The 18,012-nt window shown below is 40.1% G+C and overlaps 1 protein-coding gene across 1 annotated transcript in view; it reads right to left on the bottom strand.

The window, feature by feature from the left end:
* whrna (whirlin a) overlaps positions 1–18,012 on the bottom strand; it is a 184,660-nt gene that overhangs the window by 33,209 nt on the left and 133,439 nt on the right. Inside the window, exons 4-5 of the mRNA XM_069677279.1 lie at positions 11,887–12,170; positions 6,256–6,292 (exon numbers count right to left, since the gene is read on the bottom strand). Of these exons, the coding sequence (XP_069533380.1) occupies positions 6,256–6,292; positions 11,887–12,170 (321 nt within the window). The remainder of the gene's footprint in view (positions 1–6,255; positions 6,293–11,886; positions 12,171–18,012) is intronic.

The following is an 18,012-nucleotide window of genomic DNA, read 5'->3' as shown; positions in this document are numbered from 1 at the left end:
ACAGCAACCTCACATTTAACACAGAGGCATTCAAATGTGTCTCCACCCTCTCCAACATCCAAATATGGATGTAACTTTATTAATGTGAAAAATGCTGGAAGCTACAGTCTTCGCTCTGTGACCCAGTCGCAGGACTTAGATTTGCAATCTGTCCCCGAAGTGCGTCTTGAAATGGGGAAAAAGGGTTTCAGGGACACTGCTCCTGCTGCTCGGAATCTGCTGCAGGAGGATTTGGATCTGATCTGAGCCGATCTTTAATCTTTTTTAAAGTAGATTGAAGGCGTTGGAGGACAATGCATCAGGCTGTAGATGCTTTGATTAAAGACTTCCCACTATGTGACACAGAATAACTGGTTTGTGTAAATGTGTTGTATGTCTGAAACTTATCTGTGCTGCTGCTGCTGTCTTGGTCAGGACACTCTTGATTTGATATTTTTAGGCTCAATGAGGCTTTTCCTGGTTAAATAAAGTTTAAATTAAATAAATAAATATGGTCACTTCCAGAGAAAAAAGATATAACGGCAAATACCAAACATGAGACTTACAGTCAGTGGTTTGCATCACAGTGGCAATGTTCACTTCTTATATACAGTCTATGACAAAAACGCGCATCCACTTACTGACAAACACATGGAAATGGATGCAAAAATACGCACCTTAAGATGCACATTCACACACAAACACATACAATGACTCCCACTGCTTATGATTGTTCTGACTGGGAGATCAAAGACCTCATCAAAAAGAGACATGTATTTTTATCAAGGTCAGTGTATAGGACACGAGGTTCGAATGGATACACAGCACGGTTCAAACAGCATGATACAAGAGCAGCAATATCAGTGTTGACACCTTAATAACAGGCCAGAATCAGAATCACTTCAGTGACCATGAGGAGATGATGGAGGGATTGTAGAGGACAGTGGAGCGAGGGAAAAAAGAGCAGGTACAGATAGAGATACAGACCCTGCTGCACATAAAGAGAGGAGAGCAGACACCATTGTGCTGAAGGGGTTCACTTTAAGGTCTGTCAAAATAAAAACATCGAGTAAGTCCAAACTCTGTGAGCACAGCCTGAATTGTTCATGTGATTGTTCTCTGCTAAAGTGTCTGAACACTCATCAGTTCCCACTGCCCCACTCTGCTGTAAATAATAAAACTAAGGGGCGCGATAGTGGATGGAAATTAATTATGTACGGTAACCCTGTTTTATATTCATGATGTTTCATAGATGAAATAAAATACGAGCACAGTTAACCAATATGAAGCCTGAAACTGATGATGATGATTTCCCTTTGAGTCTCAGTAATAGTCTGCTCTCTCCTCTTTCAGGGATTTTAATGAACTGTCAGTGTGATGTCTAACACCTGATGACACTTTTATTTGAGGGTTTGCCTTTAAACCTGAGTGGATTAAACACCGTCATATAAAGGTTATTGATCCCCTTCATGTCCTCGGCTGGGTAATCAGGATGGGCTTAAACAGCGTCAGAATGCATGGCTTGTTTTTTAATACATGTTTTGTTTTTTTTGTTCTGCCAAATCAGAAATCTATGGGAATGTTACGGAAAACCTTATTAAATTCTAGGTCCTTGTTTTTGTCAGTAACACACATGCTGTGTCCCAATCCAGAGGCTGCAGCCTTCGAAGGCCTTATTTGAAGGCCGATTGCATCACTACGGTGCATCGAAGGCTGCTCCAATTTGAAGGCTCCTTCAGATGCGTTTGGATCCATCAGGTGCATCCTTAGCGGCCCAAAATATCCTGAGATTCATTGCGTGCCAATTCAAATGAGATGGCGGATTCTTGCGCAGCAGAGGAATACACTTTTAATGTAAAAGTTTGAGTTTCAACTCAATCTAATAATTAACGTTACACATACTTAAAAAAATAAATAAAAGGGGCCTTGAAACAAATTATCTTTAAAATAATAGGTTAAGTTATGTGATGTTGTTAGTTATGCTGACCTGTTGCTATAGGGGCTATGAATGGCGCATCCTCTGTAGACCGCCTCCTTCGAAGGCTGCAGCGCCTGGATTGGGGCACAGCTACAGACTACTGTAGCTTGGGATCTTTGTAGTGTAATTTCAAAGTGAACTTTGGCCTAAAGCAAAACGAGTAATCCAAAAAGCATTTTCACATGAGGCTCAGTAGAAAAACAGTTTTAAAAACAATACTGAGTTTTGTACAAAGACAAACAGACAATGGAGAAAGGTTAACCAGCATTTCTGACCCCTCTTTGCAGTACACTCTTTAGTGTATTCAGCACTTTTAACAGTGGTATCTAGTCCAGTCCCACCTCAACAGCTGCCCTTTGGCACCTCTCACAGTTCTGGCAGTTTTCATCAGAAGGAATTATTTCTCTGCAACTCACTGGACAAGAGGCTAGATAGGAAGTTCCCTGTAAATGCTCGGAGAGGATGAAAGCAACCAAGTGGTCATAAATTTCCCAGGCTGCAAGTGGAGGCTGCAGACATGCTTTCAGATACAACATCCCCACAGAGTGTGTAATACCGCCAGTAATACAGGCGTGACATCCACACATCAAACTTTTTATATGCGTTTGGAGCTGCAATGCTTTGACTGGTAACATTTACAAAAGAGTATGTGTAATTTTAATGTTAATAAAATGAGACAGTCCTTACCAGCAAAACGACAGCATCTTTTTATTGGCTTAAATTCTTTTTTAAATTACATGCACTTGTGTTTTTCTCTTGCATTTGAGCATACAATGACTGTCCTTTCTTATTCACAAATTATCAAATCATAATGCTGTCAGTCCCAAAAATGTTCATTTTAAATTCAAGAGAAAGACACGAGTGGAAGTGAATTGATGCATATGTGATGCGTGACTTGGGTTGAACATACGTCAAAGATGTGTATAAAAGGTAAAAACGTAGTATTGCAGTAGGAAGCTGGAAGGATGGGGCAGGGCTGTGATATTTGCTGGATGTTTTATGTGTGCAACCCAGCAGCAGTTAGCAGTTAACTCGAAGGAGAAGACGAAGGAGGAGGATGAGGAGGAAGAGGAGAAAGAGAAGCAGAAGGAGGACAAGAAGAAGAAGAAGTTGGCAGCTAAACTACAGCGACCAAAAAGACCAATATTATTGTTTAGAAAGCAGTGCTGCTGCCCGATGTGTATGTTATTTGTCACAAGAAATGACAGACTCTGACTCTGTTGTCTTTTCAGAGATTTCATTGTTATTGTTGGTTCTCTGTATAAACAAGGCTATAGAGGTCGGAGGCTTAACCTAGATTGTTGTTGAGGTATATGAAGATTTGTTGGTTCAGAGTAGCTGGATTTGGCAGCTATTATGTCACTGAAATACTGCAACATCTATCAAATATCCTGCCCCCTGTACTACACATCTCAGCTTTTCAGTCTGAAAAGGGCACCTTTGACAAAAAGGGCAGGTAATCATGGCGACTGCTGTGCACACTGGAAGTGCGCTCTAAAGCAATAGGTTAGAACAAAGGATATAAATTACTTTTAAACCCTCTTTGGACCCAAGTCTGCAGGAAACGTGTTCCTCTCCTCCTCAAAATACCTTCCACATCCGTCGTCTCTCTCCCTTGCCTCTTACAGTTGGTATAATACATGGCGTCCCACCTGTCAGGAGAAGACTGTCCATCAGGGCCTCCATAATGAAAAGTGAGCTCTCCCTCTCGCCATCGTCCCCTCACTCTCTCTCTCTGTCTCTCTCTCTCTCTCTCGCCCCCTTCCTTCTTTGCCGGCAGCTGCTGTCTCTAGAAACTCTCTCCTCTCTTTCCTCTCTTATTATTTCTCCATCCCCACACACACTCTCTCTCTTACTCTGCAAAGTCACAGGCAAAGTCAAGAGTAATGACAGTGGAGGTACAATGCACGGGGAGAGAGTTAAGGACAGCTTCATGGTAAAGGGTCATAATACAAGGACAGTTTTTGCTGATGGGGTGTGTTTGATTGCTTTGGTGGCATTATCAATGCCAAGACTAAGGTTGCATGATAATGTTGTCACATCAACAGTATCAGCAGATAAAGACTTTGAAAACGAATATTGGTTTCAGCCTCGAATGAACATTTATAATGATGTGAGAGACGGAGAAGATACAATTTTAATTATGCTCATGCAATGCAAATGCTGACTATTCAGAAGATCTAACACTGTTCACTGCACACCACAGCAGGTGTTGGTGTGCCTCTTTAAAATTGTTACATAATAACAAATCTGGCATGTTTTACATGAAACTACAGCTCAAGTAGTTTTCTTATGTTGCCTAGTTAATGTGTATTTTGTGAAAAGCATTGTATCTTATGTCTGCATCTGCCCATGGACCATCATGATAAGAGTAGACATAATAATGTACTTCAATTTGTAATGTAACAATTTGTCAACATTGTTGTCAAAAATCGATGACAAAATTTGTTGCCAACGAAAGTCGATAATTAGTTGGTTACGTCATCTGCACGTTTTTCATGCTGTGCACGGACATAACATTGTTTACCGGAGCTGAGTTTGCTGAGGAGTGAGCCATCTCGCATCTTTACTATCTCTGCTGAGAGATGCACATGCAAAACAGCGACCGGGAAGCGACAGGTAAACAAAACATAATAAAATGGCAGAGGCCGATGCAACACCATCCTCTGGGAGCATTTCACTCTCAACGCTGCGAAGAAAAAGATTGCATGCAAGATCTGTAAAGCGGACCTTGCTTATCACAGGAACACGTCAGTAATGTGCCAGCATTTGAAGAGAAGGCATGTAGGACTTGTGGATGATGCAGACTTGCCCGGATAAGATAATTAGCTTCTCAGCTAGTTAACATTAGCTATCTATAGACATAGTTGTATTGGCTATTAACATTACCATAACACTGTAGTGCTATAGATGCATGTCTCTTTTAAACATTAACTTATCAGTCCAACATTACAGCCACGCTGTGATTTTTCTCTCATTTACATTTTCAGTCCCTCACCTTAAACACTTCATGTTTTTCTCTCCTTCTGTTCTCTTATTCTTCCTCCTTTTATTCATCTTTTGTATCAGCAGGAGCCAAATCAGCAGCAAAGTTTATTAAAAGACATATTTCTGAATGATACTCATATTTATTGTCTTTATTGTTAGTTCGCACATACTAAAAAGAACCTCCAACAACATTAAAAAGCTGATAGCTAAATACTTTACGTAAGTGTGCAATTCATCATCTGATTAGTCGATTAATCGTTTCAATAATCGCTGACTACAGTAGTTGACTATTGAAATAGTCGTTAGTTGCAGCCCTATAGTGAAATATGTAGTTGTGGTGATTCTTAGAGACTTTGAATTTGGATCTTAATGCTCGGGCTTTAATCAATAAGGAACAATAAATAAAATAGATCCTATGGATACAATCATGTAAAACCAAAAGTGGTTTACCCTCTTTTTGAATAAGAGTGCAGCGTAATCACTGCTTGCACTCCTACTGCTCAAAACCTGTGACACATGCATCTCTGAAAAAACAACTGAAGTAGAACACCTCTGACTGCTGCAGGAGCTGTCGCAGAAAGCTCGGTCAGGAGTTACAAAGTAAGAAGTAAGAAAGATTCAATGCAATGTTATTGATTAATTGCTATGTATAAAATATTCTGAATTGCAAAAAAGTGGCCCATCATGGCATCTCCAACACAACACCTTCATGTTAAGTCCCAGCAACGCTCCAAAACTAAAACAGTCTAAATTTACAATTGAAAAGAAAAGAAAAGCAGCCTTTAAAACATTCATTTAACACACTATGGCAAGCCTGTTGGGACATTTTTTCTGCACAAATCACTTAAATGAATTTAATTACATTTTTTTCGGTTCACTGACCGATCATATCAGTGTTACAAAAAATGTGTAAAAATCTGTCATCATTCAAAAAATAAGTAAAAGGCACATTTTTTAATTTTTACAATTTAATAAAAGTTTGACTGATTGATAAGAAATGAGTGTTAACAAGCCATTAGCTTCTCTTAGTCAAATTAAATTGTGCATCCTTCAGGTAAAAGGTGACACTCGACAAGTACAGCGCCATCATTCCCATTTATCATCAATGACAACAGACTGACTAAAGACTTATCAGGGACACCACTGATCCATCCTCATTCTTCCACACCATTCTCCAGGCCGGTGGTAAAGTTAACAGACAGATAGATAATATTGCCTCAACAGAAACACTTAACACACAAACAGTCCTGTAATTAATAACTGCGCACACACAAGCACACAAAGGGGAAATGAGTTCTTGTGAGTCTTACCTTTCCTGCAGCAGAGGCTCCTTTGTCCAACGAGAAGCTGCAGACAAACAGATAAAGTGAACAAATTAATCACACAGGGACACTCTTCACACACACACACACACAAACACCCACACACACATACATGTGCACAAATGAGCATTCACATGGATTGTATTCATCAGCTGCACATCCTGATAGCTCTGACCTTGTCTCACGCATGTTTGATCCTTACACCGCAGCCTGCGGTACATTTCTCAACTGAATGACAACCTGGTGTACCTAATGGGACAGCTGTGCTGCTCACAATGCAATGATTATTATACAAGGACAAATGATGAAGAATTGCCAATATAGCATAATGAAAATAATTTAAAATGTAGGATTCATAAGCCCACTTTAGCATTGTACCATCACACTGATTGAGTATGTGACCAGTACAAAACTGCAGAAACACTCTCATAAAGGTCTGAAGGGTCATTAAATCTGATGAAAGATACCTTAAGCCTGCTCTTACATGCACTGATACATACACCCCCTCATACAGTATAATGGAAGTATTATTCAGACCTGGATCCGGGACACGGAGATGGCACCTATTCATTCCGCTAAGCATTTTTCACCTTGCATATACATCAAAAAAGTTTCTAGCTTCCAGTTCACTTCCTGAGTATGCGGCCTGCTGAATATGTGCAGCAGTGTTTCTCCTGCTGGCCATGGCTGCGTGTTCCTGCTAGAACTACACACTTGTAGAGTGTAGGTCCGTACAAATTTTCCAATTGCCCTCCCTGATAGTTTGAAAAAAGACAAAAGGCAAATGGATTAAAAATGTTTAACTGAAAGAGTGATCATTGACAGCTTTTATAATGTTGGTCAATGAGGAAAAAACCTCCACCACTGCAATACCACAAGTGGCCACTGAGCGGCGTCGGCTTATCCAGGTCTTGTAAATATAACCCTGGCTAATAGATACAGTCAAACTAGTGTGTGTGCGTGGGGGTGTGTGTGTGTGTAGATCAAGTATACACACAGGAGACCCTCATAATAAGCTTTTACTGAATTCAGGAAGCAAATTTGAGGAGTGATTTAAGAGTTAATAGTGAACGGCACACACACACTAACACACATGGACACACACACACACACACACACACACACACACACACACACACACCATTTTGGAGCTAGGAATGGAAAGGAGGATTTGAAATAGCTTGACTGACAGCTTTTCATCTCTTTGAACATATTTCTAATTTATTATAGGCTGATAAACACACAGCTGCACAGATTTTTACATTCTCGTCACGGCTCTCATGTTCTTTAAAGATATGGCAGAGACTGCTGCACCGAGAGACAGTTTTACAGGAAACATGAAGTGGCCATGTCTTCCAGTCAGGCTTTTCTTTTAGATTTATAGCACAGACGTCTAAATGCATCTCACAAACGCACACCAACGCTCTCTCTGCAAACATTAAAGCTAGTGTTTGGAACTGGTGTCAGGTTTTCAGCCACATATTCCCGCCCGAGTGAAACGACTCTCGTAGAAGTCTTTACATCCTCAAGGGCCAGCGAAGTAAGAAGCTTAAAATCCATGAGTAAACGTGACAACGCGAAGCGCTGACTGAGAGGCTAGAAATAATTAAAATGTATAATTGAACCCAGACCTGAAAAATACTGCAGTCTCACCTGCAACAGCAAATTAAACTCAGTGTGGAGCCCTGCTTTTGGATTCAAATTCAATTAGCCCTGTTGACTTCTGAGACCAACTCAGCCATTCGTTCTCTTCATACTGATTTTTCACTTTGTCCTCCTGGCTGTGCCTTCTGTGCTGACAGATAATTGGCAGTCTTTACACATGAGGTACAAAATGAAACACGGTGTGCAGCACAACAATCACACATAAGGTGTACAACATGGTAACAACACAAGCTGAAAAAACTTGAACCAAAGTTTTAATTTATTTATTCATGTTCTCTCCTATTTACAATTTATACCAACAACATTTCATCTGCTATAACAAATTGTAACACCCATTTCTATACTGCTTTGCTAACGCCACACATTCAGCCATTGAAATCCTTCAGCAAGTGTTTGATCAATTACAACACGCTCTGTTTAATCTGAAAGCAAACAAGACCAAATATGTTTTTTCTCTAGAGCCATTCTAGACAATGGTTTACATATCACAACTCTGACAGGACACAAAATTGAAAGAGTATCCGAGTACAAATATCTTGGTATCTGGTTGGATCAGAAACTCACATTCAAATTTCATATTAATACACTTGCTGGCAAGCTTATACAAAAGAATGGATTCCTCTACAGAAACAAAGCTAACTTCCCAATGCTCAGCAGAAAACGGATCATCGAGGCCGTCTTTTTATCTGCCTCCACTCTTACACCTTATCACTCTGCCCTCACATTCATTACTGGTGACCGTTACTCCACTCATCACTGCATCTTATATGAAAAGGTTGGTTGGGCACCTCTAACAGTAAGACGTGACAGACATTGGTTATTTATTTATAAAGCTTTAATTGGCAGCATGCCACCATATCTCACCTCCTTACTAAACGGGTCTCAGTCAATACTCAACACAATTGGCTGATGCTCGAAGTCCCACAGGCAAACACTGTATTTGGAAAAACTGCTTATAGCTTCTCTGCTGCGTTCACATGGATCTAGGTATGGGTACGATTTTAACGGTATTACTACTCTTATCGATACTGCTTAACGATGTGGTACTTTAATGGCGGTCTTATCGGTTCTTTTTGTTATTTTTGAAGAGAAAATTATTTTCTGAAATGTAAAATTAACAATTATTCACAGCAAAAGAAACAGCAATGTTTAGAACAGATCACTATTATATACTTCAGTGTTGTGATGATGGAATATAAAACAAATTTGGCTGGCTGGTAGTGGGCGGGGCTTATCAATTAAACCTGTTCGTCACGTGTGGCGCATGTCTCCCTGTGTATGAGGCACTTCAGACAACTGTGTGGACAGATGGCTCGTGTTTCCGCCCTTCAAGCAAAAGTGTTGTTGCACTTGTGGCAACGAGCATTGTCCGCATGGACTCTGGTGAAGTGTAACCACACTTTAGAACGTTTATTTCTCTCCACCATCGCAACAAGTAGGATTTCTTCTTGTGTGTGTGTGCGCTCGCGTGTGTATGTGTGCGCGCTGTAGTGCGGGAGAGAGCTGCCCCCGCCCCTCAAAGGCACACAGGTTTCGTGAGAGGGATCTCTTTTCTGGATTGGAAATATAGAAAAATGTTTAATCTTATTGCAAATTAGAGACGGTTGGTGAGATTACATTTGCAAGATAACGTTTTTGTGGCAATAATAAACAGGAAATCTATTTTCATTATTTCTCCAGTACCGAAAGCAGAAGCGATAACGTCAGAAGTTTATCAATACTGTGGTATTTCACAATTCAGCCCCAGGGCCCGTTTAATACCGGGTTTTAGTACCCATCCCTACATGGAACACTTTGCAATATACATTAAAACTTCACACATCTGTAAATGTGGGTCAATTTAAAATGATGATAACAAACTACTCTGCCTTTTTATGTAATTGTTTTTAATCACGTTGTTGCCATTCTTTTTGTATTGATTTCTATTTGTGCATATTGATTTTGTTTTGTTGTATTCTGGACATCGTTGGAAATGAGGGCATGCCCTCAATGATTCCTGGAGCTTGAAATAAAGGTTGAATGAATGAATGAATGACTGATTTTTGCACCATTTCGTCTTTGAGTTGTTTACCTGCCTCCTGGCACATATTCCAATTTTTACTTTTTAGATGATTTAAAATTTGAATTTTAAATGCAATCCTCTTTGGAAATTATTTAAGTATATTTATTACATTATTGCAAATGTATTGGAATTAGGAGTTACAGTCCCAAATGAAGCAAAATATACTTGTTGTTTCAGTTTTGACTTATAATTTAAATAATTACATAAAAAGCAACTATCTTCTACAAAGTTCTCTTACAGTCTCTCACAGGACGACTGGAATAACAATGAGGAACATCTCACAACAGAAACTCAGTTTCACTTTAAAAGTAGATACCTTTAATATGCCGGTTTGTTTTGAAGAACCAGAGAGGCTTTACAACTTCTGTTGTCGCTCTGACAGGTTGTGTTATTGAGTTGAAAATTGTTCTGGCATTTACATCAGACTGTAATTTGGATGTTGGGGATCACATTTAGTCCAGGTCATGAGCTGCAGAGGAGTTGCTAAGGTGTGGCATTTTGACAGGGTATTTGGCATTTTGCCAACAGAACTGCACGCTTCATTTTTCTCTCTGTTAAAAGGAGTGAATTAGAGCTCTGCCTTCTGATAGACGGATGTCTGATCACATTATGTTGAAGACTTTGGCATCTACTTAAGTCTCAGGAGGAGAGGATTTTGTTCTCCTTTTTCTCTTCATTATCACTCAAAGTCTTTTTCTTGCTGTGCTCCTCTCATGCAGCATGCTTCATTTTTGTGGCAGCTTTCAGAACCAAGGCTAGTATCGTTTAACTTTTGATATGGGTTTAAAAGATATCAAAGGATAAAATCGTCTGTCTTCCTGCAAAGTGTTCTGGGATTTTGGCGGTTAAACAGGATTTCTGCAGCCAAAAGACACTGTTCATAAAATGTGATGTCATACTTTGCTGTTGATACTGGAGAATGTTTGATTATTCGTGAGCAGAAATCGGGCTCTTTTATGCATAGCGTCCACTCCGGCAGACAGATATTTGGAAGCTATTTTTAATGATTGAATTGATTGATGAAGTTGTAATGGCCCATAAAGATATTACATTTTATAATAAAATTTTTATCTCAGAAATAACATCCTAAATTCAAAACGGAGACAAGAAAAGAAGATGCAACAAGAACCACAGGAGAAAACCTTGAAACCCTTTTAGTCTGAGAAAACCAGAAGGTAGAAAAGATACTTTTAAAGGATACTTTTTCTAAATAAGATGTGAAAAATACTTGAATCCATTTTTTACTATATTTTCTTCTTCATTTATTTCTGGGACTGAAAATACATCTGTTGACTCCAGTGCACGTCATGTGCTAAAGGGTGTTTTCAGCCTATTGGGCCTGTATTTACTAACCTTATTTTGTATTTGAAAATGTGGTATTAACATTAGCAAGTTGGAGTAACAGTACTCTGTATGGATATTTAGGGCCTGTGTCACCTATCGTCAATTTTCTACACAAAACTAATGCAGTTCAGCGTTTTCAGCGCTCAGCGTCCTTGCCGCAAATTTTTGAACACCGCCGTGCTCGTCAATGTCACTTCTCCCTCACTGAGTCAAGTTTGGCAACAACAATGGCGGAGGAGAAACTAATCCATAATAATTCATTCATAATTCATTTTTTTAGAGTTAATTTCCAAGTATAGCTGCTGCTAACGCCAGGACACGATTCATTTCCATTGTTTTTGTTTTCTATGTAAAATTTCCTTGAATAAAAATTTCAAACAGACTTAACGGTCATTAGCAAGGGGAGCAGAAGTGCCACCACACAACTTTCCTAACCTAGCAACAGTAAGCACTGGTGAGAAGTGCTCTGAAATATAAGGTTGTGGGAGCTGCCAGTGCAAAAAACGCTGTTAGTGGACACAGGTCCTTATGACCACACCAAAACTCACCTTGCCACGCTGCTGTTGGCGGAGCTCTCAGCGATCTGCGAGCTGGCAATCCACTTTGTCTCACCCACCACAGTCCTGGCGTGCGGTAGGCGGCCCACGTCTTTCACCGTCATCATCAGATGCCGCGACGACTTCAGGACCCTGACGGCCTCATCGTGAGGGATACTCAGGAAGCTGCGACCGTTGACCTCCAGGATCTGATCACCAACCTTTGGGGAGGGTGCAACACACAGAGGGGTGGAGGGGGGGACTGAGCATGGTGGTAAGGGCGGACCAGGCAAAGGCTGTCACATGCAAAGGTTCAGAGGTCAAAGGTCAAAGACAGAGGTAATGTAACAGGTGGAGTGGTAGAGGTGAGTATAATGTTTAATGTATCAGACAGAGATAATTAGGTGGTAGGCTTCTTCTTAATAGTTGTGACTTTGTCGGCTGGGCAGCGAACAGAAATAATTACACACAGATTGAGGTATTCTTTGCTCACTGACAGGTTCAAGAGCAGAACTGTTTAATATGTGATTAAGAAGGCTTTCGCATGTAATTTCACATTCTATCAAAGGGCTGAGCCTGGAGGCAGAGGAAGGTAGAGAATAATGATGTCCATATTAAACACCACCTTGGACCGTACCACCTGTCTCCTATAATGAGCTGATGTATTGTAGCTTCAACCTTGAGGTCAGTTTTCTAAAGGTGTAGCTTGGATACTCATCGCTGCTGAAGGAAGCACCCTATGCAGCTTGAACTGCACTTTAACATGTACTTTTTCTGTATGTTTGCCTCGCATGGCTTCATCTCACATGTAGCATTCATATTTTGTGTACTTACACTTATGCACCTGTGCATGTGTGTGTGCAAACACGGATAACTTTCAGCTACTGCATGTTTGGCGTATAAAACAGAGATGGTCAGTCATTGCAGTTTGAAGACTTGCAAGTCCAAACAAATAAATCATCTGTACACAGCTCACAGTACATAATAATTAGGGATGGGTATTGAGAACTGGTATTTTTTAGTACCGGTATGTGATTGGTCAGTACCAAAAGTACCTACAGTATAAGCAGATGGACAAAGGGTGCTCCTATCGGTAACATAACGCCTTAGTTAATGTTGTTTTCATTCAGTCGTTTCATTCTAATGGAGCTGGCATCCGTCCCCTAGTGATGACCTTGCATTATTGTGGTCGCATCCTGGAGAAAGTCTCGTAGGTCTACATGGCGGACAGAGCAAAGATAAGATTGATCTTTTGATAGATCACTTTACCAAATTTAACTCTGGTGCATCTTTGTGCAATTTATATAAAAAGGAAGTTGCATCTTAAGAGGGTAACAACAGCAACCTCACAAAACACAAGTTTAGCATTCTATAAATCTACAGCAGTGCAGCGCGTTTGGCTGCTTTAGCAAAGCAGCTTATGCTAATGCTGTTGCTAGCCTTACTGCTAGTACATCCTCAGTGCAGCCTCCGAGTCCCTGTGGCCCTGGTGGCAATGCTGGAGATGGGATTAGCCAAACTAAAAATGCTGTTAAAAGGCATGTTTCTTATAAATAAGCCTGGAGTTATTCAGTCACTGTTGTTAGCTAGCTTCGGTTATTAGCACTTTAAGTTATATTCCAATTTTATCCATAGACGGCGTCAGTCAAACAGCAAACCCAGCTTCATCTGCTGTGGGTAACTTAAGCAGAAGTCAGACACCCGAGTTAAACCCGTCCTCCATCACTACATGAGGGAAAATGACACAGGAACAAACCGCAGAATGTCACCATGGTTACTGTAAAAGACTTAATTCACTACAGTGGAGTCCAGTTGGTTTAGGTATGCTAGTAACTGATAGAGTGTGAATTTTGAGTTGCCATGACAGCCAGAAAACTATTTTTGTATTGCTTATGATTGTTACAGTTACTGCATTTACTGTGAATGCTAACTGTTGGTACTGTAGGAAGATGACCACAGCCCTCAACCCCCTTCAAGAGGTACATTATCAGACACCCTCAGAAAGACATCTTTATTTTTTGCACCAAATAATGGAGAGTAGTATTGATAAGAGTATCAATAAGTATAGATAAAATCCTAAACATACCCATCCCTAATTACAATAAACCAATAGTATGAAAATAGTGAAGAGACTGTGGTAACAAAAGTCTTTTATCCCCAAAGATTAAATAAATGGTCTGGATCTAAAGACAATAATGCCAGGTACTTTGGTCATTTTACTGCCTCTCTGACTCTATTAACATTATCTGTCACCCTAACTGTGTAATAAATAAGTCACAGAAGACGGCAGCCTCGCCCCTCCCCGTTTTGCAAAACAGCAGAGTCAGTGGTCTTGGAAATTACTTCGTCTGGCATTTAGACTTGATGTCATCTTTAGCATTTTAAAAAAGTCAGTAAATGTCATTTTTGTCTCTTTGTTTTATTCCCATTTTACTCTGCTCAGCCAACCAAACCTCACTATCATTTCAATGTTCTCTTGGAGCAGCCGCATATGCAAGCTGGAGACATTCAGAATCTCATACGTTTCACTTTTTGAGGTGTCTTCCAACAACCTGAAAGGACCTAACTCTGTTCTCCATATGAGCCTCTACCTGTTTCAGCTTCTGCAATGGCACCATTTTTAATAATATGTAGTGCAGCTTTTTGATTGTGCATAGGGACACATAATCAAAAGAGTATTTACACATGCAATCAAACAATCGCTAACAAGCAGTGTTGCAATGAGAGCGCACACGGCTGCCACAGCAAACTGTTTCTTAGAAACACTTAGTCGTGCTGACAGGCTGAGCTGAACCCTCAGGGATGAGCGACAGATTTTTTAAACAGATTACAAGCTGTTTATTCCAGCTGTTTGCATTACAAGAAGGCATGGAAAAGCTTCTTATGGAGTTCTAACAGTATTTGACAACCTCGGAGCTGAGTTTATTGTGAACTCGGTGCTGTTTATCTCAGCTTCACTTTGATTTGACACAGCTTGGGAGCAAACATGGCTGTGAGACGTACACAAAGAAGCAGACACACATCGTGACAAAATATAACTTCTTTATGTTAGCTTCTCTGTCACCTGAAGAAGAAATGGCAGTCTGACTTAGTGTTAAAGAAACATGAAATTATAATATCACGTTTTTGAATTGTTTTCAAAAATGTGTAAGTGTTGTTGGTGCACAGTAACATAAAGCACAGGTGTCACTAACATTAACAAAGGCTCTGTTTACTGAAGCCTTGAGACAATTCTCACCAAAAATATAACTGTGTAGGCTGTGTGACAGTTTAATAGCACCCATATTTACATGTGTAATTAGGCTGCTACCCCTAGTGGTTAGAGTCATTATGGTGGGGTCAGTGCAGAAAGTCTGGTGACATAAGATAAAGAGCCAGATGTCTGTTAGTGGTGGCTGTTGGATGGGTTAAAAAAAGAGTCTGCTATGAATCAAAAGGTCTAAAAATACTTTTGAAGTTACATTATAATGTTCTTACGTCATGTAGGTGAGGAAGCCCAGAGGCGTTCTTTGACTTAAAAAAAACTTGTTTTAAACCAAACTACAATTTTTAGTGCTAAAAAATGAAAAAAAAGTGAGTAACATTGCAGCAGATGGGAAAATGCCAATTTTGACAGCAGAAATAAACATGTTTACAGCCTGTTTTTCTTATAAATAGCTAATTGTACTAAAGATAACTGTAGAAGGGTTCATTTTTTTCTATCACTGACCCTTTTTAATTATATTTAGCCTTAAATTATAGGGGTGGGGTCACTTGATTGACAGGTGGATACTGCTGGCCTTCTGCTAGACGTCAACAGTCACTGAAGTTAACTCCAATCCCTCCCTCCTCTCTTGCTCCACCCTCTCGTCCAAATATGGTCGCTCCAGTAAAACATCATGGCGGAAGCCATATCTCCAGCTAGAGGCTTCATTTACGCATTCGAGAAACCAATGGGTGGATATGACCATATTTATACAGTCTGTGGCTCCCCTCCTTAACGCCTAAGGGAGGAAAACAAAAACCCAATGGCCACTTTGACAGTCTTCCCCGTCAATCAGGCCTTTGTGTGAGAGCGACCACAGAAGCCACTCCTGAATAAAGACATATGACAATACGCCAGGGTACAAAAACAGGCAGGGATGGGCAGAATATAGACCTTTCAGAAAAATTGTTGCAGCTAAACACTGAAAGGTGAAGAGAACCTGCTTGAGAGTGCACATGCACCTTCACAGTTCACCTGTCGACATGACAACAATAAGATGAATGTAGTCAAAGCAATACTGAAGAGGCTACAGGTCAACTCTGCCTTTAAATACTGCCATAGAACATCAAAGAGTCTGCATTTAATACTTTTTATAATCTGACACATCAGTACATGTCATCGCTGCCTCCCACCAAAGATGATGATGTTGACATGTCACATTTGTAGTGTTGAAATTAATGATTTGGTCTTGGGGTTCTGGTATTGTGCATGCTGACTCACTGTCACACTGTCAAGAGACACTTGAATAGAACAGAGCCATCATTAATGCTATTAGTTACACTTGAGCTTTTTCTACTATGATGAGTCAAAATGTCTGCTAAGAAAAATCCCTATTAGCTGCTAAGATGAGAGGGAGCGGGGTGATGTGCAACAGCCTGTGGTCTGGAATCATACTGGGGATCTTTCATTTACATACAACAGACAGACCCATTCTTCCAATTCTCTTTTTATTAGGGCAGAAAGACATCCGTGGAAGAGAAGGGTTATTTATAAAAACACATGGACACAAACATAAATAGTGTTTACCCATTTCCATCTTTTCTATAGGGTCCAGATTATATCTTAACCTGCATCAGTCCTGTACTTTGTTGAAATCATTCGGTGTGTCAGCACCATATAATCAGATCATGTTTTATCACCGTTGTATTTGGCAAATGAATAGAGCTTTCACTGTGACTGTAATTACATGCTGATTAGGTTTCATGAGCCTTCGAGGCTCATTCAAATTGTGGTTAATTAAAGAGGAACCATTTAGAGAACATCTGGAAACTTTATTAATCTTCCCAAAAATGTCTTGGTTATTGTGATGGTTCAGGCCCGATCAATCAATAGTTTGTGTGGTTGTTTTTGATCATTTAAAATCTTGTTGCCTGTAGTTTTGATTGACCACACTGTACATCTGTACACATAGAAATAAATCTGGCAATACTATATGTATCATGATACAGGAGTCATGGTTAGAATATATAATGTTATATATCTGGACATTGTTAGCAAGGCAATATATTGCACCTTGTAAGACTTGTGGCCTTAGTGTTTGAGTTAATATTGTGCACTTATTTTTCCTGTTTCAGTTTACATGTTATGTTGGATTGCAGGGCGCCGGTTTAGCTCGACAGGTGTCCCATAAACAGAGTCACAGTCCTCACTGCATCGGCCGCTGGCTCGACTCTAATCTCAGCCGCCAGGTGCATTTCATCCCCTCTCTGTTCCAAACATTCCTGTCAATCTTCACAGTACAATCAAAAGGCCCAAAACATAATAAAGAGTCAAATTGCTGACGCTAGATTGCAACAACGGCATCTAGTGTTCGGGGGTTTGGACACGATGCACAATCAAACACTGCCACAAAAAGATGTTTACTACAAATACAGTGTTTGAGAATCGATACAGTATGTAGTCAAATATATCACAATACTCAAATGTATCAATATTTTCTTACACATTAGATATCTACACAGAGACATGAAGTGTTATATGGTTAAAGTCGAGTCACTCTATTGTGCTGCTGCATCCCCAATCGTCATCAAGTTCCCAAAGACGACTCTCCTTTCCTCTCACTCTCTTCCTTCACTCTCTCTCCTCTTTATTCTGCCCACCCATGCTCACCCTCCTCCCCCTCATTATACTTCTATCTCAGAGTAGATGGGCCCTGTCCTGAGTCGCAAGCACTTCGTTTTTTGTGATAAATCTCTGCGTCACACCAGAGGCGTCGCAACAGCGCTGCATTCTGGGCAATTAAATGACAACCAGTGGCAATGATGTTTTACGATCTGAACTCTAATCAATGCAGCCGATTAATAAAAGCCCGACACATTCCTCATAAAGAGAGAAAAACAACTCTCATGGAAGACTGTAGTTTGATTGACTGCAGTGAAATGCCACACACATTA

Source organism: Semicossyphus pulcher, unplaced genomic scaffold (genome assembly GCF_022749685.1).
Source record: "Semicossyphus pulcher isolate SPU_LCO1_2020_fin unplaced genomic scaffold, fSemPul1.0.p SCAF_28, whole genome shotgun sequence".
In the NCBI taxonomy this organism is placed as follows: Eukaryota; Metazoa; Chordata; class Actinopteri; order Labriformes; family Labridae; genus Semicossyphus; species Semicossyphus pulcher.
Note: the sequence above shows the minus strand (reverse complement) of the source record. Positions and strands in the feature narration are given on the sequence as shown.